Source organism: Malaclemys terrapin, chromosome 6 (assembly GCF_027887155.1).
Source record: "Malaclemys terrapin pileata isolate rMalTer1 chromosome 6, rMalTer1.hap1, whole genome shotgun sequence".
In the NCBI taxonomy this organism is placed as follows: domain Eukaryota; kingdom Metazoa; phylum Chordata; order Testudines; family Emydidae; genus Malaclemys; species Malaclemys terrapin.
Window position 1 is genome coordinate 29,735,669 of NC_071510.1, and position 24,198 is coordinate 29,759,866.

At 38.7% G+C, this 24,198-nt stretch overlaps 1 protein-coding gene across 1 annotated transcript in view; it reads left to right on the plus strand.

The window, feature by feature from the left end:
* The window catches only part of CNTLN (centlein), a 277,422-nt gene that overhangs the window by 157,803 nt on the left and 95,421 nt on the right, over positions 1-24,198 (plus strand). The window contains exon 13 of the mRNA XM_054033059.1: positions 21,011-21,111. Within this exon, the coding sequence (XP_053889034.1) occupies positions 21,011-21,111 (101 nt within the window). The remainder of the gene's footprint in view (positions 1-21,010; positions 21,112-24,198) is intronic.

The window sequence follows — 24,198 nt, forward strand, 5'->3', positions numbered from 1 at the left end:
AATGATATATACATGGAGAAACATGGTGCTTGTTTTCTGAAGCTTTTTCTCTTTGCGCCTTGAAGGCCACACAGAGGAATTCCTTACAAAATTCCAAGATTAAACCATTATCTTCTACCAGAAACAAAAAGGAAAAAACATCAGGTTTTTTTCTTAAATCAGTGACAAGTTACAAGTTTGCTAGCACTAACAGAAACTGTATTACATGATCTAGGGATTGTGTTAATTAATGTGGCTCTCATCTGTTGGAGGTGTCGCTCTTCATTAGCCTGTATTTTATATACTGCCGTGCTTCATTTTTGGAATGAGGTGGTGAGGGGATAACCTAGCCAGCCATCCTTGTTTGATCTCCTTGATACATACGCAGTGCAGAATGCCTCTGCTCTCTTGGTTCCCTGCCCTGTCCTACTAATCCCAGCTGAGCTCATTATGGTGTAGCCTTGCTGCTACTCTTGGAGCCAGAGCTGTCCAAGCTAATTACTGGTAGCAGCAGAGCTGCCTGTTAAGGGTCTGGTGTGGATCTGCTAACACAGTCCTTGGTAGTGACCTGCAAAAAGCACGAGGGAGTTGCTCTCTTTCTTGCTGTGCACTGCCTGTCCTTTGGGTTTAGTGCTGATCCCTTCACACAGCTCTTTTAGCTGCAATAAGTGTAAAACTTGGTGAAGGAAACTCTTACTTTAGAAAACATTCAGTTTGCTTCTTTGATCTCAAAATTCATAGACTATTATACTCAGCCTGGCAAAGTAAGAAAGCTTCCTTTCATTCTAGACAAAAGGAAGTTAGTACAACCTAATTAGCCTTTTTGTGATATTGAACAATTTCTTTAAGTCAAGTTGATCCGGTTGTTTAACAATCAAGATACATAAGGAACTTTTATTCAAACTTTGAGTAGGCTTTTGTTTGTCAGTATGACAACATTAATGAAAATTATTCTCCCATTTTGCCTCCATATATATCCACTCTATGGAGCTTACCATAAAGGCTAAATTAATAAGTCACAGCTTTTAAAATTCTATATCATAGGTAGGCGAGTCCATGTACAAGTGCATGTGTTCAGCTCACACATCCTACATACAGTATTGCCAGTAGATGTACTGCATGAAACTTTGTATTGTTAATTTTTACTGCCTGCCCTGGTGAAATCATTCTTGTCACCTCAGCATTTTATCTTTTCATCTTATTTCCTAGTTCTATTTAGCTATTTATATCATGGCCGTCACTGTGCCTGTTTATTTTATTTATTTATTTTGATCTTTATGCACATCCACCAGAAAGGAGCACCTATCCCTTATTGTAGGTGCTTTCTGACAGTTACAAGAGTAATTATATAGTTGCATCTTAAATTCTCCTTCAGCCACTAACACTGGTCTACAATTTTTGAGACGTCGTCTGCTTCAGAGATAAAATGTGCTATTTATTATGTATTTTGATGTGCTGAATTCAAATATGACAATTAAAACAACTGATTGGCTACTGTTTCTAAGATATTTAAGTTTTTACATTTTATGTCTATGTATATTGTGTAGATAGTAGAGTTTTAATCATAAATTGTAAACCTAGGTCTTTTCATGTGTTTATGGTTGCTTTACATGATAATATTTCACCTGTCCACTTTAAAAATCAGCAAAAGGGTTATATAAATAAAATTGGCTTGTCTCTTGTATGCATTAAATGGAGCATCTCTTGTCATTGTCCAGCAATAGTCTGCAAGCATTGATGGGCTCCATTTGCCCCGATAGCGTTTCTCCATTGTTGCAATGTCCTGGTGAAATCGCTCGCCGTACTCGTCGCTCACTGCTCCGCAGTTTGGTGGAAAAAAATCTAGATGAGAGTGCAAAAAAATGTATCTTTAGTGACATGTTGCAGCCAAGGCTTTTGTATGCCTTGAGGAGGTTTTCCACCAACAACCTGTAGTTGTCTGCCTTGTTGTTTCCGAGAAAATTTATTGCCACTAACTGGAAGGCTTTCCATGCTGTCTTTTCCTTGCCATGCAAGTGCATGGTCAAATGGATCATCTCGAAGAAGTTCACGAATCTGAGGACCAACAAAGACACCTTCCTTTATCTTAGCTTCACTTAACCTTGGAAATTTTCCACGGAGGTACTTGAAAGCTGCTTGTGTTTTGTCAATGGCCTTGACAAAGTTCTTCATCAGACCCAGCTTGATGTGTAAGGGTGGTATCAAAATCTTCCTTGATTCAACAAGTGGTGGATGCTGAACACTTTTCCTCCCAGGCTCCAATGACTGTCGGAGTGGCCAGTCTTTCTTGATGTAGTGGGAATCTCTTGCACGACTATCCCATTTGCAGAGAAAACAGCAGTACTTTGTGTATCCAGTCTGCAGAACAAGCAAGAGAGCAACAACCTTCAAATTGCCACAGAGCTGCCACTGATGTTGGTCATAGTTCATGCACCTCAAAAGTTGTTTCGTGTTGTCATAGGTTTCCTTCATATGGACTGCATGACCAACTGGAATTGATGGCAAAACATTGCCATTATGCAGTAAAACAGCTTTAAGACTCGTCTTCGATGAATCAATGAACAGTCTTCACTTATCTGGATCGTGAACGATGTTGAGGGTTGCCATCACACCATCGATGTTGTTGCAGGCTATAAGATCACCTTCCATGAAGAAGAATGGGACAAGATCCTTTTGATGGTCATGGAACATGGAAACCCTAACATCACCTGCCAGGAGATTCCACTGCTGTAGTCTGGAGCCCAACAGCTCTGCCTTACTCTTGGGTAGTTCCAAATCCTTGACAAGGTCATTCAGTTCACCTTGTGTTATGAGGTGTGGTTCAGAGGAGGAGGATGGGAGAAAATGTGGGTCCTGTGACATAGATGGTTCAGGACCAGAAGTTTCATCCTCTTCCTCTTCCTCCTCTGACTCAAGTGAGAATGATTCTGGTGCATCAGGAACCGGCAGTCCTTCTCCGTGGGGTACTGGGCGTATAGCTGATGGAATGTTTGGATAATGCATAGTCCACTTTTTCTTCTTTGACACACCTTTCCCAACTGGAGGCACCATGCAGAAGTAACAATTGCTGGTATGATCTGTTGGCTCTCTCCAAATCATTGGCACTGCAAAAGGCATAGATTTCCTTTTCCTGTTCAACCACTGGCGAAGATTTGTTGCACAAGTGTTGCAGCATATGTGTGGGGCCCACCTCTTGTCCTGATCTCCAATTTTGCAGCCAAAAAAAAGGTGATAGGCTTTCTTAACCATAGTGGTTATACTGTGCTTTTGTGATGCAAAAGTCACTTCACCACAAACATAGCAGAAGTTATCTGCACTGTTCACACAAGTACGAGGCATCTCTGCTCACTTTGGCTAAACAGAAATGTGTCCCTTTGCAAAATCAAACACTGACAAATAAGAGAGCACGACACTGTAGGATTTCTAGAGCTGATATAGGGCAATTTGTTCAGCAGAGTGATGTAAGCTTCGTTATGATTGCATCATCCATGACTTCTAGGAATAACATGATGCAATTCATATCATGTATGATGCAATACCATCTTCAGATTGCATCATTCACTGTTTTGCCTAAAAAGCAAGTACTGTCCAAACCCAGTCATAGATTTATTCATAGATCCAGTCAAAGATGTATTTTAGTCATTTCTGGTTTAAATTGAGATCCCTTCCCTTTATAACTCACTTATTCTCCGCCATTCCCAAGTCAAGGGTCGTATATACTGACCCAATAGCATATCTTGAAAACTAGAGCCAATCAACAATTTTAAGCATCATTTTCGTTCTCAGTGACCCAGAATTAGTAAAGTTTGACTACAATTATTTCAGAAGCATTTTGACTGTAGAGCAGTGTAATCACCATATCCACCACAGCCAACAATAACCTACTAGCCAAAACATTACAAATCTTCTTCCAAAGCCCTCGTGTTGATAGGAAAAACAAATGGCTCATGCCCTGGAAGTGAATAAACTTGGACTATTTCAGATCAGTAGGGGAGTGAGTTCTAAAGCTGAGGGGCCTCATGGGGAATGCCCTGCCAGCTACATTCTCTCTCTTATGTCAGTCAAGTTCCAGGTCAGGTGCCTGCACTGACCACACCTGTGGCAAAATGGCACAGAGAGAGAATTGGCCTCATTTCTGTTTAGGAATTATAGGTCAAAACCAACAGCTTAAATTCTGCTGGATACCTGACAGATAGCCAATGTGCTGCTCTGGTCTCTGGAGAGTATGTGGTCTAGAGGACATTGGGGATGAGCTCCCTTGAAGAGGTTTGTCGTGATTTACTGCTGATTTGGTAGGCTATTTTTTTGTTAGTCACTTAAAGAGTAAACAAAAATACTTCCTACTTTCTGCGTGTCATACTAAGGTTCTTACTCAGTGTTGGTTCTGATTTCATTCAACTGTACTCAAGCAAATTCCCATTTGGAGGGCTCAGTGTGCCTAAATAAGGTATCAAGATGGGGTCTTGTATAATTTTGTGTTTCTGCCTGGGGTAGGACTCATTTGCAGATTCAGATTTCTCTTTTAGCAGCTGGATAAAGAATTTATGTACATGCAGAGTTGCACCAATTATCTAAATTGATGTAGTTAAACTAGTGTAAAAGGTTGTATGGTCACATTAATTGACCGAATTTATCAAATTAGCTTAAATTGATTAGGAACAGATCTAAGGTAAACCTAAATACGCCACTCTTAAATTCAGGTAAGAGTGTCTATGTAGAGTTTTTCCATTTGCTTAACTAAATTGGTTTAAAAAATGTTCTACTTTGGGAAATCCTTCAGTGGGGGAACAAATGACAGAACAGACTTATATCTTGTATGAAGGCCTATAAATACCAAACACCACTCTGCAATAATCCCAGAAAGGGGTCTACAGGCCTGATGAATCTCCTGCAGCATGATCCATGCCCTAAAAGTAAGAAAAAAGTCACGTTAGAATATGATAGGAAGTCACACATCACTGAAGTCAGGAAGGTAGCTTCTTTCTTAGGGCCTGGTCCAAAGCCTATTGAAATGAATGGAAAGATTCCCATAGACTTCACGGTGCTTTGGATCAGGCCCTTATTTTGTAAAGTTTCCTCCTTATCAGAGTCAGTATCTGATGATTCCATTGACTGTAATGGGAGTTGCTGAATTTTCATCTCATTTGAAAACTGGGCATTTATTCATGCCAACAAGTTAGCATGTAGCAGCTGATTTTAGGCACCTGTTTTTGAAAGTCTTGGTCAAAGTGTTTAATCACAAGTTTTTTTTTTTTCCTGGATTTATGGGGTGCAGAGTACTCGAGGCAGAGAATGTTGATCACTATTGAATCTATATGTTGATCTCTTATAAAGCCATCTCTAAAGCTGAAGTGGATTATGAATTTTTTCATTTTTCTTCCTGAAATCTATTATGCTAACATACTTTCCTTGGTAACACAAACTATCCTGAGACAATTTTACAGATGCAATATTTGCTGTCCTAATCCTATAAAACAAGACATACATTGTTTCTGCGTGCTTGTTAATCCAGTATTTGGCCTGTTGTCCCATGTATTTATTGTTATACCTGCATTAGTTGTAAGAATATATCATGGCCGTCACTGTGCCTGCAGGATGCATGGTTTATTCTGCGTTTTGTAAAGAATAGTGTATGTTTGTGCTGTCTACATACTTATTATTAATAATGGAGTAGGTTTTCAAAGATCCTGCTTGTAAGGGCCATTGAACTTAAAGGAATTATAGACATAAGTGCTATTTGTGCCTTTGAATGTCTATTCCAACATTAATTACAGTCTATTACTAAATTTTATAGTTAGTAAAATCAATAATCATGGGACCGCACTGTTGGTTCAGGTTCTCTATGCATGTATTTCTCCAATAATGAATATCTCCTTCTTAACCCTTTCCCTTTGGAAGGCTGGGGATTCTTGCACTGTTACTGTAATTGGCCTCTATCCTAACAGGATAAAAGAAGAATTCTCAGTGTATACAGAAAATATTTTCTTTGACAATTTTATTTGTATTTTTTCTCTATCATTTTCAAAAAACACTATTCACGTTCTTCCAAGATACAGTACATTATTTCAGACATCAAATTGTGTATCACATGTGGATGGAGAGCCACATTTTACAATTCATGCTTTATAAAACCTCTTCCTTTCCATCCTCTGGGATAAAAAAATGGCATTGGTCCAAGATCTGAGACTTATTGTATTGAGACCTGGATCAGTATAAAAAAAGCACCATTAGTCCAATTGAACTCTGACAGGTTTTATGCCTGGTATCCTGTAAACTACCAAGGCTAGAAACAAATGCACCTTGTCCTTGAAAAGCTAGAAATCCTAGAGATATTGGGTGCTAAACTCTTTTCAGAACTGAACGGACAGGAGAAAAAACAAAAAATATGGCAGTTGGAATAACCTGACTTTAAAGGATGTCTGTCATCTAAATTATTGAAATATATTTTCATTATTTTTCTTGTTACTGAATGTTAATTTCATAACATTTCAGTAGTACTATAAAAGTTAACAGGCCAAATCAAGTCAATGGAGTTACAGGTAGGATGAATAATGCCCCTTATTTGTTCTGTCTGATAGTGCTGTGGTCACTATCCTGCATGAAGTGTGAAATACTCTTCAAATATTATATTGCTGTTGACATCAAAAGCAATTCTTGTTTCCATATTCAGGATCTACATTAGCCCAATAAAGTTTAAGCAGAAACTATATGGGATTTCATCATTCCCTTCCACCCCAAGTCAAATAGCACAATATTCAAATTGCCTTTCAAACTTCACTGGGGAGAATGAACCATAGTGTCAGTACAAAAAATAGCTTTTATTTAAGTTGCATAAAACAGCCGAAAAACTTGAGAAGGTTAATATTCAGTATAAGTAATCACTGCTTACACTGGCACAACTTGCGTTACTCATTGTGAAAATGGCTGCAGAATCTGGCTAAAAATCAGTAGCAATAAAATTAGTTTTGCTGTCAGTCAAGTTACTTTTTCTGCTTTTTTCTTCTGTTTGAGTCCAAATATAGCAGCTAGGCAACTTGTAGCTGAGCATGATTGGTGCTCAACAACAAAAACAGTTTTTAAAAATTATCTGGCAAGATACCCATTGGTCAAAAAAAGTGACAGTTACATTGATTGAGAGTTAAATTTTTAAAAGTACTAAACTCACTTAGGATCTTAAATCCCATTGAAAGTAACTTAGGCATTTTTGAATATTTTACTCCAATAGCTCATTTTTACCAATAATATTGTTATATATTTTTTAAATAAATTGCCAGTTATATTTCAACAATAAACGATATCAGCTAACTGGTGCAGATATATTACTATTTTGTTCTGAGAGTGATCTGGCAGGGCTGATAGGATTAATGACCTACATTACATTATTAAGCCTTTCTCTGGCACTCTTGTCACAAGTTTCAACCAGATCTTGCAATTGCTTAAGTCCTGGTTACCAGACAGACTGTGGTCTCAATCTGTATTTGGAAGTATTTTACCTTAGTGTTTCTCTTATTTTATCCAGACTCTTTTGGTGCAATGATATGGGATTAGCCAGTCTGCTGATTTTTGTTGAGAATATGTAGTCTTGTTCAGTACCCATAAACAACCTTAATAGGGTTTTAGTTCTGCTTCAAATCTGAAGAGGCGGGGGTTTCCGTGGAAAAAATAGTATGCAGTCATGTAGTAAAAGACTGTATTATAATACACATGCACAAAGAAACTGAATTAAGTCTGCAAGGGAAACCTGAATTTTGACATTGTTGTGGGCAAGCCTAGATACCAGCAAAGTGGTTTAACTAGGCCAAAACTTTATTACCGTATCTGGAAAACTATCTGGCAATAACTCAGCAAGTGCAAGGCAATCTATTTTTTGTAAATCATACCACATGGGTGAGAGGCTGCCTTAAGTGAAGAGGCTGTCATAAGTGGATAGCCTCTCCAGAGTTGGGATGGCATAGTAATCATCAGGGTAGTTTTTACCAGGTAACATCATGGTTTTTATTGCTTTGGGAAAAACTAGTTAGTTGCAATTTAAGGCATTTTCTATTTTAAAAACTAGATAATTAATGCACACCACATTATATTTAGTTTTAGGTACATATTCAGATTATAGATTAATTTAGGGTTGTACAAATAAAAAGTAAAACTGCAGTCAGTGCAATACTAATGTATGTAATTATATTATTGAACATTGGAACGTCTGTGTACATTTTGGTTCTGTATTTTCTCAAGAAAATTATACGTCATGACCTATGTTTCAGTTTTCAGTAGTATATAAATAAATGTCAAATACATTCCATTATATGAAAACATCATTAATGCAGAGTTGTAGGCTTGAAGCATGCTGAGTTCCAGACTACCACTCCATTTGGCCATGTAGCATTCTGTAGCAGAAGATCAAGTTTGACGGAGTAGATAAACTGAGCCTATTCCTCAGTTTTGAATGGATGTATCCAAAGTTTGAAAAGATTCATTCTGTGCTTGCTGAACTTGCTGGATACTGATGCAATTATTTCCACCAGTTTTCTGATTTAAAATGGGTTTAATCCAGTATTTACCAGCAGCCTGTCCTAAACTAGTTTTTCCCAGAAAATTGCCATCCCTAGTCCAGAGTCTGTTAATTTCACTATCCTGCTGATGCTCAGGCAAAAAACAAACGCACACAAAAACAGGGGACAGAAATACTGGCGGCTTATGTCTGCAGGCTCTGGAATACAGCACAGTGTCAGTTTACAATGGGTTCTTGATTTTTTTTGAAGGGCTAAAAACACAGAGGGAGAAATAATTCTCTCTAGATCCATATGCAGAAGATAACCCTCGCTGCATGGATCTTCCTATTCTGTGTGGGTTTGTGGGCAAGTAAATGCCTCTAGCACCTGTTCCCCTGCCTTGAACTCTACACTCTGTCCTCCACCTAAAGGGAATATAGTTTCAGGTTGGATTATCTTCTCTCTCTCTCTCTCTCTGTCTCCCCCTTCCCGCCCCCCCCCCCCCCCACTGTTTAGACACTTTTTGATATATAAATTCAAGTATACTAAGAAAGGAAAAATGGTATAAATTAAAAGAATAAACATATAATTAAGGCTGTAAGAAAATCATGGGCTGCGATTTTCTTGCAGGAACTGCAATCTTCTGTACTCACCACATTTTCGCACAATGCCGCTCTCTCAAATTTGGTCTGGCACCACTTACATCATGACTAGGTGGGGGCATAGGCGGATGAGGAAAGAAAGAAGATTGGTTACCAGATAGAGTTCTAGGCATCAAATTCCATCCTCTGTCATCCTTTTGTAAGCTTCAATTTATGCTATATGTTTATGCTATTTGAATCCTTAATTGTTGGCACGTCTTTGGTTTTCCAGCAACTATTAATACAAAATTTAACACACACAACTAACTATTGACAACCATAGGACTATTCTCTTTGTTCATTGTGTGACTAGATAGTGGGGCGGGGAAGGGGCGAGAGAAGCGATTTTTGTCATCGCTCTCTGCTGGATAGACGTTATAAATCAGACAGGCTTTACTTAGCACCAGTAGATATCACTTCCTGCTATTTTTATCCATCAATAAGTGAATGGGTCTGGAAATAAGAATGATAGACGTATGTTTCTAGATCATGAATCTAAGAAATGAAGATTGACATATTAGAGCATCTGTATAGTTAAATACCAGATTTCCTCGGCCAAGTAGGACTGCAATTTTTTGTGTAAACTCTGTAGGTTTAAAATCTTCTTCCTGTAAATGAATTCCAGTAAATCATCCTGGATAGTTTGAAAGTGTCCAAAATGTAAGTACTGCTGGTACTTTTTGTTTTACTCTTTCTTTTGTTAGCACTATTCCCAAACATATGTATGTCTTTTGCTCTCTCACACAGTCTAAATCAAACACCTGCTCCAAGGTTTGCTCTTACCTCCCAAGGCTGTTAGTTGACACACACATATACAGACACACTATTTGCAGGCAGATATTCCCGAATCATACCATTGTAGGAACAAAGCAATTTTTTTTTGTCAAAATACTATTTGATTCTTGAAAAGTCAGATCAGGTTCAGGCCTATCTCAGGCCCTAATAACTTTTTGGTACAAGAAAAATTCAATACAAGCATATTGATGTGTCAACCCTGCCCATCCTATTTTGTGACACTTGTTTAAAGATTTTTAAGGGTGAAATTTTTCTCTGTTGTACCTAGCCCATTGAAATGAGTGGAATTAGTCCTGCTGTACCCTAGTGCAACAGAGTAGAGTTTTCCCCTATCAGAAGACTCATTGACAGGTAGTAGTAGTTGCTTCTCCCCAAACAGCTTGCAACATTGGTCTGCAATCCTCCTGCAGAGAGATGTTTATGAAAGATTGTGATTTGGAGACACTCCCTCATAAGGCATAGTGTTGTGAATGTGGGAATTTGGAGATGTGCTCTGTAGGCAGGGGTTGGGAACATTGCATGACTGTGTGTGGCAGTTCACCAGAGATGTTCTCCAGTTTGTTTTATTAAAGTTTTATTCCTTTCTCATTCGCTAGTTTATTTAGTAAACCCCAAGATTGTTACACCTCCTACTCTAGTTTTATGAAAAAAGGTAGTGCTTTTTACCTTGTCCTGTCTTCCTTATAACAAGTCTTAATTAGGATGCTCCCCTCCCCCACCATCTGACCTAAGATCTCGGTGTGGATGGAAATTCTCTGGCACACTTTTCACATCCAGAGGGCACTGAAGGCCTACTTGTTCTGGATGCAGCAGCTTAGAAAGTCGCATTCCCTCTTCATTCTCTAATAAGGTCCCCACTAAGAGATTAAAAATCCTCTTTAGCCATCCTTTCCTGCACTGACCTTTTCCTGCATTTGGCTTACCTTGCAGCTTGGCAATTCTTCCTTGCCCAATCAAATTTAAGGCTAATTTCCTTTGAGTCATGGCCACTTCTGAGGTTGAGAGAGGAGAAGCCTTCCTGATTGAATTCAGCTAGGCAGCCATCTGAGCTCTGTCAACACCTTCTCCAAGTGCTACCACTGGATTTGTTCGTACCAAGGGATGTAGTGTTTGAAAAGTGCTCCAAGGAGTCATCTACTGCAGCCTTAAGGGTGCAATCCTTGGGGAAAGAATTGGCATTCTCTTGGCAAGATACTCCTTCCTGAAGTTACTATCTAGTCAGTTCATGTCTGACATACTATACTTAATACAGCCAAATCAAGTGAGCTTCATTCACAAAAGGTTCCTGGTTGACACTATTTTTATCTATTTCATTTCATTTCTAATAAGAATGTTTCTCCCTAACAGTTTGAGACACCCTGAGGTCAATTATAAAGATCACAATCATAACAAACTTAAAATATCTAAAAATACAGAAAGCTCACCTCCATAATAAAAATAAATGAGTCAAATCAACAGTGCAAATGAGTACCCCGTTATGCCATAGAACCCCAATTTCTCTTGCCATCCCCCTGGCCAAACACCTGGGAAAATGGATAGGCTTTGTATTGTGCCCCGAAGGTCAATAATTTTAGAGTCTTTCAAAGAATGCCTGTACACAAACTTCTGAATTGAATTAGTTTGCTGGATTGGACACTGAAAAAACGGTTAGACCAGATAGAACAGTTGTACTTGTCCAGCTATGGAAAAAGGAGGATTCGGTAAGTTTTATTTCCTAAAAACATAAAATAAAAAAGACTGTACACTAATCCAAGGGCAATGGTGGAAAATAACATCCTTTGCTTGGATGGTTTTAGCCTTGCACACCAGAGATTCTTGCTCTCACCACTTTTTTATTGGTGTGTAAGAGAGTGTAAGGAGTTTCTTCTTGTCCCACCCTGTTATTTGATGCTGGAATTCTGCCAGGAGCTGCAGGTAAATGTGTGCTGTCTCATTGGGGCAGGTCTTGCTTGTTAGACTTTACCCTGCTGGAGGTGTGGTGGTAGCTCTCTGACAGTAAGAGTTAGCATATGGAACAGTCAAGTCCTGAGGGACAGAGCCCTTGAAGCTCTGGCTGGGGTTTATGTAGTTATTTTGAAATGATCTTTTTTTTTAAATACAAGTGCATATCTTTTGTTTGGAGCGGTGTGGGGGCTCCATATGGTATCTTTATAACCACAGACTATTAAAAATGATGAGTATTACAAAATTTTGTTCTTTCAATAAGGCATGTTATGCCCAAGCTCTGGTTATGTGCAGGTGGTAGGAGCACCTATGTATCCTTATAATTTGATAAGTAAACAACTGTATGTTGTAGATGATTTAGTGCTAATTTACAGCTATTAGTTAGAACAAGCCAGGAGTAAATCAGTTGGAAAACTGGTGCTATAGCTCTCTTTCCCGTGTTACCTCTTATAATGCCCTGAAAGAATTAAGTATTGGGGTATTTGGAAAATAACCTAATGAAAGAGATTGTCACCAAGAGTTTTACACCACTGTAAAGGAAAACTCAGAATGGTGTATGACAGTGGAAACCATTGAAACTATCCTTGTGGGTCAAGATCAGTACCTTTGCAAATGAACACAATGTCCAACATAAATTATTAGTGTAGATAGAATTAATATTGTTTGGTTTCAAAGTTGCTAACCAATGCTGTGGCCCAGTTGGAAGAAATAAATGAAGAAAAGGTATATGCAGCGACATGTGTTGTGATTCCTAACCCCTCTTAGTGCCCTTATGACTTATGTTGGAACAAAAAGGATGACTTTCATCCAGTTGATAGTAATCAAAATGTGTTGATGTTGCATGCAGGATATTTGTCTGCAGAATATAGTATAGTGGCAGGGCTCCACTGTTGATCTACCTTGTTAGCAGGTGTTGCAAGCCTGTAGGGAACTGCTGATGGATTCCTGCTGACTCATTGCACTAGACGGGACTCATTAACTTCACTTTGGCTATAAGGGAGATGGAAGTGACTTTCTGAGCATATAAAATCTAGGTTCTAAGCCCTTGGGGAGAATGCTAAGAAGAACCAAGCCTGGGTAGAAGGTTTGAGCTGGAATTTGTGATTGGTTTCTTTGTAAATGAAACCAAAACCTAAGAAATAGGTATGTGGAGTGTATTTTAAAGCCTCCCCAAGTTTTAACTTTATTCTCAAAATAGTTAAGGAAACATTTGTATCACATAGATGGCGCTACAAGACGATTATGATCAGATTCTGCCACCCTTGCTAATTTGAATTGTACCATGTTCTTTGAGAAGTCCCATTTGTTTCAGTGGAACTACTTCCAATAAGCTTCAGGTTGGAATTCAGTGTGTCAGTTTTAACCTATAACATCTTAAATGGTTTGGGAGCTAATTACATGGGAGCCCATTTCTCTTCCCCCATGATACACTACCATAGTTGAAAACAGCAGAGGTGCTAAAGCTGGAGTGCTCTCAATATAAAAGAGGGGGACCTGCTGGCAGGGAGTTCTCTGGAAGGGAGCCACCAGAACCCATATTTGTTAACTTTCCAGGCATGCTGCAAAACCCATATTTTTCTCCTCTTTGTTAAAGCTGTGGAAGAGGGGATGGGCTGAGTGAGACAGGTATGTTTAGTGGCAGTCCTTGTGTTTGTAATGAAATTTTTTATTTTAGGGAATAAGTGCCCAGAGAACTCCTGAAGCTGTGTTTTTAAATTGAAAAGTAATAAATAATACCTGCACAGTAAACTAATCTTCAGTGTGAGTAAAACTGGTAGGATTTAGCCAGAAAGTGTTTGGGGATGCCTTTTCAGGGATGAAATGAAAACTTTTGAGGGACACCAGGCTGACTTATAGACTACATCCTGACTATTTCTGAAAAAACCCTATGTAGGGTTACAGAGCTGCCTAGAAGATGAGCATTTGTGCGGAAGTTAAAAAAGAAGTACTATAAGTATAAACATATAGGTGGGTATATTCAGAAACTGGAGTGCATGTTTGTATGTTGATTATCTCTGCATCAGTGGTGCCATTTTAAAAAGTAACTTTCACTCAAAGCTCTCCAGGACTACAGAACTGAAAGCTGATGCTTCTCCTAGGCCTATAGTGACTGTCACCTGCAAGAGATCAAAGCAAAATGTGAAGATGGGTTTTTAAAAACAAAAGCTATAATTCAAGGTGGTGGATCATAGTAATTATATCTATGATTGGTGGCTCTTTTCTGAAGTGATTATGTGCTGGTGGCTCTGATTTGTGCTATGATGCTTGTCATCTCAAAACTGACTAAGCTCACACATTGGTCAAATGCTATGCTGAGGTTTCCTGGTCCAAAAGGATTTTGTATTAATGCTTTAGATCATCGTCTTTTGAATCATTTGAAAGTGTTGTGCCACCTTACCTAGACAATGGTGACTAGAGGGTTTTTGCTATTATTGTAATTGTGGTGCTGGGGTGTGAGTCTTTTTTTGTTTGTTTTTGTTTTGTTTTGTTGTATTTTTTTACAAATAATAATTCAGCTAAAGAGTGAAATTTTTGGGGACAAGATGTAGCACTGTTTTCTCGGGTTCCTGTGCCTTAATCAATTATGGAGAATTGGGGAGTTATTGCACCAAAACATGAGAAAGCAGAGAGGGAATGAATGTCCTGGGTCATCTTCAGTGGGTTTAGGAGAACAATGATAAGTGAGACAATTGCATAATTAGCACCCACTGATACTCATGCATGCCCACTGGAATCCATTGTCGGTGACAAAAGTTGTGGCCACATGGAGCAGCAACTCCGCATGACTAAATGGAGCTCAATGTTTCCCGCCCTGATAAACGCTGTAGATCTTCTGGCCCATTGGATTCAAAAGTCAAGTCTCGCTTCTGGTATGTCTTAGTACAACTAGCAAGTAAAATTCCTTAATAATGTTGTTAATATTATTAATCATATTTAAGGTTTTGTATACTCTGAGGCACTTTAGACATGAATTATGCTACAAGGGCCCCAGAATGATTCAACTCTTCATACATCCACATCCTTGAGTGCTGTCCAATCAGAACAGTATTCCTTGTATTGTTTTGTTCTGATATTCTTTGCATCCAAAATTTTAAATTTTTTAAATACCGCAAATGTATCTTTAACTGGGCATAGTGACAAGTATCAGGGGGTAGCCGTGTTAGTCTGTATCTACAAAAACAACAAGGAGTCTGGTGGCACCTTAAAGACTAACAGATTTATTTGGGCATAAGCTTTCGTGAGTAAAAACCTCACTTCTTCGGTTGCAAGCTTACTCACGAAAGCTTATGCCCAAATAAATCTGTTAGTCTTTAAGGTGCCACCAGACTCCTTGTTGTTTTTGGGCATAGTGAGAAGCTAGAAGTTTTGACAACACTTAAAGAGAGGTGATTTTGCTTTTTGGTACTGAAGAAGGCAATTCTTTCCTTCCCTCGTTGGAGAGGAGTAGAAATAACTCTAAATTTGAGGGGGGTGGAGGGACTGGCATTGAGGGAAGTCTTTATTAGAATTAACTGTAAATACCTGCTAAAGAAGCAGAGTGAGAGTCTTAAAACCAGACACTGGTTGGAATGCCCCTGTGGCAGTTGGAAATCTTTTTCTAACCCTGTTTTGTTATGAAAATCAGCTAGTCATACATTATATTCTCTGATTCATGGAAATGTTTAACTTACCTAATAGGCTTGATATGCAAGCTGTTGGACAAACGTATGTATGCGATTTGCCCATCACTATTGGATGTATGTAAATGTAACTGTCAGCTTTACTTTACAGAATCAACTGAACATTATTTTTAAAAAATCATGATACAATCCAGGCATCTTGGATAACAGTCGTTCTCTCTGGAAGGGCCCAGTCTAACTCCCATTGACTTTAGTGTGAATCTTTCAATTGATTTTGGTGGGAGTTGGATTGGGCCCCATGGTAGTTTCAAGTACCATGATGGTTGTGCTTAGCAGCATCCTGCTTACCAAGGTTGTGTACACACAATCATGGCAATACTAATTGCTTTAAAAAGAGCTTTGAGAGATACTTCACATATGAAATTGTTTTATAAAACTAAATTCTGTTCTGTTCTGATGTGTTTGTGTTAAATATTTGAGGGCATTTTTCAATATTCTTGAATCTGTGAGTGAGGCATCCATCCTGGGTGGAACATAATTAACAGCATATTTCCTTTCCAAAGAATGTTTTAGCATAGTAAAACTGTAAAAAGGTAAAAGGAAATTAAAATAACTAATAAATAAGTCTGTGATCCCAGCAGAAACCAAAATTTTGGCACATTTCAAAACCTGTTTATATTGCATTCAGGTAAACAAAAACTGATAGAACCTTGTCCATGTGAAGATCACATGTAGCTATAGTCCGAGCAATTATTAATTAGCTCCGGCATATCACAGCTTTTAAAATGGTTCACCTGCTGAGTGTTATCATTAGAGATATGATTGTGGACTTTGAATTTAATGAAATTTAACAAAGTTTAGCAGAATGGTTACTTATTTTCTTTTCATCTAGGTTACTAATGGCTATTACTAGTAATGAATCTCCTTTGCCTAAGGTCTATCATGGATACAGAGACAAGATATTTTATGCATACCCTCAGAGACTGTACTATGCAGTTTTGTATTATTATTTTTTTAATTAAAATTATAATTTATATTCAGTTCTCCTTTGCCTATTTATTTCAGTTAGTTTATCTGTGGTTAGGATTATATCTGCAGATTTTTGAAACTTGAATGCCCTTACATATTTTATCTACTCAGTATGTCAATCTACAGTACTGCATAATTTTGTTAAAATAGTTTACAGTATTTAATATTCGTTAGCACAGAACCCGTACAATTTTTGTGTGTTGTAATAGTCTTTGTCCTGGAGGTTTAAAGTTTAAAACCATGTTGAGTAATGGTATACACTACATAACACAAATATAACCGTGACTTTAAAATGTAGCAGCAACCTTAACTGTTTTAGGAGAACAGTAGCTACAAATATGTGAATTTTCCCCAGGCCCATAACCTGGGAGTCATCTTTGACTCCTCCCTTTCCCTTTGAGCTGCACATCCCAGCTATGTCCAATCTAGCCATTTCTTCCTCTATAACTTTTCTAAGATCCAAGCTCTTTCTAACCACACAGTGAAAACCCTTTTTCAGGTCCACATTTCTCATCTGGATCATAGAAACCTCTCCAGCCTACCTGAAAACTGCTTTGCCACCTCTAGTAATGTATTTAAAACCCGATCATCTTTCTTGCCTGATCTTCTATGGCACTCTGCTCCTTGAAGACCTCCACTGGCTCCACCTTTTCTGCCATTTCAAGTTCAAACTTCACGTGCTCTCCTGCAGGACTTCTCACAGCTTAGTCCCTCCCTATTTATCTGCTCTTTTTCTTTTTACCAGCTTATCCCGCACCCACCATCCATTTTGCATTGCTTTTCATGTCCTTGCATCACTTCTATGCTCCTCTTAGCAGCCACCTTTGTGCCTTCTTTTATGCTCCTTCCTTTGCATGTAATAGTATCTCCAATTTCATCTGTAACCTTCTCTTCCTTCCACTTCAGTGAGGTATAGTTAAAACCTTTGGGTGCCACCACAAGGTAAAATAATAAATAAGAATATTAAATGCAGTGTGTTAAAGCTGTGCAATTTAAATAAAAAAGGTAGGAACTGGGAGAAGTTAGGGTTCCTAGAGCAATGTTAACTCTGCAATATTGAGCATCCTGTATATTTTCTGGGATGGCATATATTTAACAACTGAAACAGAAATGTAGAAAAGAAGACTGGAAAATAGTACGTATGTGCAACATGGCCAAGTTAACGTTGTCATGAAAAGCTTAAAGCTGAGCTGAAAAGTCAAAAACCAAATTCCCTTTTACTACTTCTATCGCAAAGTTTTTAAAGTAATTTTTCTTTTGCCCTTTTTAATATTAATACTATCAGGTTCTGATGTTTCTTAATGTCTATAGCAATATGATAAGATAGCTTATATAGTGACCCCATACAAGGATATAACTTGAGCTGCAGTTCTTACCATTGACTGACAGGCGAGGGGATACTGATGATCAACAGTGTAAAAGTGGCATCTCTTTTTCCTTCAGTTGTTCAGTCTGGTGTGACATTAGAAGGAAGATTGGTATTGTCATCAAAGGAGAAGAGTTAGAAATTTACTGGGTTGGTCTTTTGTTTTCATTTAATTAAAGCTTAGAATTTGTGGAATATTGCAGAAATATAGCAAAATTCGTGGAAAGATCCTAAAGTTGTGGAACCCATGATTTTATTGCCACAATAAGAATGGGCCTAAAATTTGTGTCATATTCAAAACCAACAGTTCTTTTGGAATATGTTCAGCTTTGACAATTTTTTTGCTGCTGATGCTGGTGGCTGGAAGCTGAAGGAGGCATATGCTGATGTTGAGAGCTCTTCTTCCACATTTCAAGCTACAATCAGGTGGCATTAGTGCAGAAAAATTCTTCAGAGAGACTTCCTTCCCACTATTGAAGACTCTTCAAAGGGAAAGCCTCTCAGCTTCTGTTAGTGTTGTGGATCTTCTGAGAGTCTATAAACACCCTGCCGTTTGCTCACCACTTGTTCAGTGAAACAGAAGATTTCCACACACACCACAACTGCCTTTGAGGTAGTAGCAAAACCCAATATGGTTCTCTATTCCAGGGTTTGATTTCTTAATTGAAAATATATCAAACAATCCTATATTTCTATGTTTATACTTGTCTGATAGCCACAGCATTGTATTGGCTTCTCTTCCAAAATAACACTGGGATCTCTTATTCACAGTATCTAAGCTTTGAGGCTGCCTTCCTTTCTCTGTGGTTACAGTAGATTAGTATTCTGCATTATCCCACAGCTTATTTTTGATCCCTGGAGTGAAAGGATTGCAGAGGCAGTACAGTCATCTCTGGATGAGGGGAGAGGAAGTGCCTCATGTCACTAGAATCACTTTGGTCAATCTAGAATCAATGTGGATGGGCTTTGAAGAAAATCCTATCCAGACTTCACTGGAGTACGGTTGCTATAACATGGAGCCTTGAAAAGGGGACCAGTGGGGGGTAGTTTGACAGAAGATCCTGCATTGAGAACCTTTGGAAAATAATGTATGAACACTTCTTTAGAGCTCTACTTATTAGCATTTTTAACAGAGGGAGGAGGAGGAGAATAACCAGGATATAGTTGTGCTTGCATATTACATTTGCAAACGTTAAAAAGCATTTGTGTACAGCTCTTTAATAGACTTCAGGTCAGGAAATATTGTTATATTTTGCAACAACAATTTTCTACTACTAAGTTATCAAGATAGCTTTGGAACAATTGGTATAGAGACCAAGGGAGCTGCTTCATTTTAAGTCTTGTTCTTCCCATGGCAATGATTCCTATCTACGCTGTATAGCTAACGGCCTCATAAATGATGTTGGAAAGACATTTGTCTGCAAACAGTCATGATAAAAAGATACACTATTAACTGTATTTGCTTCCATGTCATTCTCATTTTCTGATATTCAATACAGAGCGTATTGTATACCAGGGATGTAAAGACTATCCATCAGTTGTTTTTTCTATTATTTCTGCCATTTGCCATAAAATCGATCACTACAAAAATAGAAAAGTTTGAAAATGTGACATTCTAGTAGGGGAATATTGTATTTATTCAGTCTTTTCCAGGAGATAAGGCTAAGCAGAAATGATTATGAAAACAGTCTGTATCTTCAGATAATTTACATATTTAGAAATCTGTTCTATGCCAACTGAATAGAGATATGATTTGTGCCTCCCAACACTTTTGGCCCTGAGTAAGTGTATGAACAATATAATCATGGACACTAGACCTGGAAAAGGCCTGTTATTTCATCTAAACCATTCCTTGCCAGTGTGGGAGCCAGGGCCAGCTCTGGCTTTTTTGCCGCCCCAGGCAAAAAAGCCTCCGGCCGCCCCCCCCAGGCGCGGCAGGGGTGGGCGGCCGGAGCCCCGGGGGGAGGGCAACGAGCCCCAGCTGGGGCTCCGCTCTCCCCGGCAGCCAGAGTGCCGGGGGGAGGGCGGCGAGCCCCGGCCGGGGCTCCGCTCTCCCCGGCGGCCAGAGTGCCGGGGGGAGGGCGGCGAGCCCCGGCCGGGGCTCCGCTCTCCCCGGCGGCCAGAGTGCCTGGGGGAGGGCGGCGAGCCCCGGCCGGGGCTCCGCTCTCCCCGGCGGCCAGAGTGCCGGGGGGAGGGCGGCGAGCCCCGGCCGGGGCCCCGCTCTCCCCGGCGGCCGGAGCCGGAGCACCGAGCCGCCCCCCTCCAGGTGCCGCCCCAAGCACAAGCTTGGTGGGCTGGTGCCTGGAGCCGGCCCTGGTGGGAGCGATCCTTGAATACATCTTCTGAATGCTTTTTACATTATATATAATGTTTATATATAATATTTGTATAGAAATAGTTTTACATCTACTTCATTCCCTTCTTTCACTAATTAAGCATGCAGGTCCTGATGAAAGCATCTCGGCATATTTAACTTTAAGCACATGAGTAATTTCATTAGTTTCAATGAGACTGCACATGTGCCTAAACGCTATGCTAGATAGGGACTTTAAAATTTATCAAGCATAAACTCTGCCTTTCTCTATCCCCTTCAGTCCTCTCTTATTCATTTTTAGTTGTATTTTGCCAATCCCTGAAACTCTTTCATGCCACGCCCATTTGCTGCACTCCCCCTTTAAAAACTTCCTAGTATTCTGCACCTCCTCTTCATACCCTGTATGTGTGCATAGATGTGCCTATATACATAGATGGGCCCAATTTTAATTGATGCTAACGCCCCTTTACTTTGTCAAAGTGTCATAAACGGGTTTCAGCATAAATGAAAATGTGGTCCCCATATGAATGTATGTACGTAGAGGGGAGGAGCTGAAACCACTAATGTAAGTATAGTTACAAAATATATATCTGAGTTTTGTGAATTTACTGGCAATTGTGTTATATCAGTTTTTACTTACAGTAGCAGGTATGAAAGTATCTACATTCTAAAACAATAGCAACTGTATTTAAATCATATATGTTCCCTGGCCAGTAATATTTATTTTGATATGTTTTTCATTTAATTTTGTTTCATATTTTATTATTTTATTTATTTTATTAGGATGTGTTTGGCTGTTTTTCTGTTCCTTCTTATTTGCCTATGCTATTTTGTAGATTGAATCTTGAAGAAGAATTAGATCAGATGAAAGTACGTAGATCTATGGATAAGGCTACAATACAAGAACTGAATCTGTGTCTGCAACAAGAAAGGGAAGGTAAAAAAAATTTAGAATTATATAATATTTGATTAGACAGAAAATATTTTATTGGATGGGTTTTCTTTTCTCTCAATAGTTTTTTAAATTTCTGATTTGGAATTCTGCTGACACACACACACACATGTTCTTTTTTTTAAATGTACAGTTACCCTTTATTAGCTCTCTACATGATTCATAAACTAGTAATCATCCATTCTAAAAGGAAATAGTTTTCCAAAACTTTGTATCCTGAGAATTCAAGATGACTGGTGCAGTGTCCAGATACAAATGTTATAAAATCTGCAATATCAGATTCAGAATTTTTATGGCACCTTCCAATACCAAATAAATTTAGACATGAACCAAAATGGTGGAAATATGTGAAAATGATGCCCACAAGATTGCTTCTATTTCTGTATCCTTGCCACCTCACTGCTCCTATCCTCATCCACCTCCTTTCACCCTCTGCTTTACTTGAAACGTCTGGGGACTACACCGAGGTTCAAGAGAACTCATTTTAGTCGGCCAGTCACTGCTTTTCTAGAAGGTTCCTGAAGCTCAGCAGAACCTGTGGGGGGTATCTCACAGGTCTCAATGTGAAGAAGTCCCATTTTAGGGAACTGCAGTATTAATGAGTAGCCTTATCCTTTTTTCCTTTTTGTCTGCTGCTGGCTGCTTTCCATTTCTATTTTTGCAGAAATGTTGGCCAGGTTGGTAAAACAAAATAAAGTAACATTTTTTTAAAAGCGTATATTTTACAACCAGGCACCCAGTTCCAAAAAAATCTGTGAAAGCATCCAGCTGCTAAAAATGGCAAGTGGCTGGATTCTCACCTGTTGCTTTCTAGTTCCTATTTTCATCAAAACAGACAGGGTGGATTGATTTAAATCAAGGTGATTTAAATTGTTAAGTGGAAAGTTCAAATTAAATAATTGATTTTAATCAACTTTTCCATTTCTACTTCAGTTATTTTCTAAAGAAAGATGCATTCTCATTGGTTGATATAACCATTAGTTGTAAATCAACATAATTTAAATAGAGCCTTTACATTCAATTTGATACATCATTTTGCTACCTAGGAGGCTACACCATAACTATATACATTTATTTAAGCAATTATATAGTTTTATATTTTCAGATTTTATTAATTTTACATTTTTTGTATGTTAGAAAATGATGAATGATTATATTGTTTATTTACTAGATAATTAACTTTTTGCTCATGATTATATAAAAGAGCAGCCATTACGGCCAAGTTTTTGAAAGAGACTCATGGATTCAGTGTATTTACTTTCTAGTTAAATGTTTTAAGAGATTATAGTAAATTTAGGCTTTAATATATTTTGTATTAAATTCATATTTCATTTTAAACAGGTTGATTTTTCAAAAGAAAAACTTAGCAAAATCAAAGAAATCTTTTTGAAATTAAAAATCTGTTTTTTTTTTTTTTTTTTTTAAACGGCTTTTAAAAATCATCAATTTTTATCTACCCTGAAAATAGGTATTGAACTGGAGGAAACAATGTAAGGATTTAAAATACTGATTTAAAAATCACTCCCCTGTTTTTTTCTAGTTTAGTCTAGAACCACAGAACCAGGAATGGAAAGGCAGCTAGGAGTTAGCTGGCTGCCTGCTGAACAATAACGGTGTCACTTTCTAAAAAAAATTCAGATCTCAGGAATCTTAAAGGCTTCTAAAGTATTTAGGATTTGAATGCTGAAAAGAACCCCAAATCTTTACAGAATAAAACATCTTTATTTTATGAAATATATATTCCTCACTCCTTAAAGAAAATTATACACAAATTTCAGGCTATGGAAATACATTGGTCACGTGCACTTTTAAGGTGATTGAAAACAAAAGGTTAAACACAGTTGAGTTGTGTGGGTATCCAGACCAAATTCACGGTCCATTTTGGTCAATTTCACAGACATAGAATTTTTAAAATCATAAATTCCATGATTTCAGCTACACCTCTACCCCGATATAATGCTGTCCTCAGGAGCCAAAAAATCTTACCGTGTTCTAGGTGAAACCGCGCTATGTTGAACTTGCTTTGATCCGCCGGACTGCGCAGCCCCCCTCCGGAGGACTGCTTTACCGCGTTATATCTGAATTCGTGTTATATCAGGTCACGTTATATCGGGGTAGAGGTGTATTTAAATCTGAAATTTCACAGTATGTGAATGTTCCCTGTATTATTCTGAGCTAGGAATTGTGTTCTACTCCCTGCGGGAGGGTTACTACAGCTCCTCCAGGAACTAAAAACAGTGCAGGTGATTATTGCAATCCCTAGATTATTGCAATCCCTAGATTATTGCAAAAACAGTGCGGGTGATTATTGCAATCCCTAGAATTGAACACAACTCCAGAGAAGTACCTGCCCCTGTGGTGGTTTGCAGATACTGGCTCCAACAGATACCAGAAGCCAAGGACACAAAGAAAGGGCTTTTGGTATAAAAGGGCCAGCTTGAACAGAGAGAGGGACTTTTGTGTGTGGGGGGGAGTGGGGGGGGCGGCAAATGGACTTGACCTTTGGTTCAAGGCTGAATCCAACCCTACTGATTGGTTGGAAGGCTTGACTCTGCCATGGCCCCCAGAGAGCTGATAAGCAACTTCAGGTATGTTTAATATGCATCTAGATCTTATTGGTTTATATGTTTTCTCTGTATGCTTTTGTCCTTAAATAAATGTACTCTTCTTTGAAAGAGGTGTTTGAGTTGCTGATAAATCACTGTCACTGTCCTTGGAGAGAAACTAAAGAGTAGATGTTTGTCAGACATGCTCGGGATAATCACAGGGAAATGCAAAGGGACTGCAGCCTAAAGCCCCCAGTCAGAAGGGAGTGGGATGTGGGTCTCTTCCCAGAGAGAGGTGATGGCTGGAGGCCTAGGACCTGAGGGGGCATTTCTGGAGCAGACCACAGAGAAAGGTTAAAGGTACAGTGAGACTTGAAACTATGACAGCGAGAGACAGATGCTATAATGTGGTTAAATGCAGAGAGACTGCACCTTCATTAATGATTATTATCTAAGTAGGGTAACTAAGCCAGGTTACATGGCAGCGTTGTTCCAATGCAGGTTAGGCACCAATGGCCCCTGATGT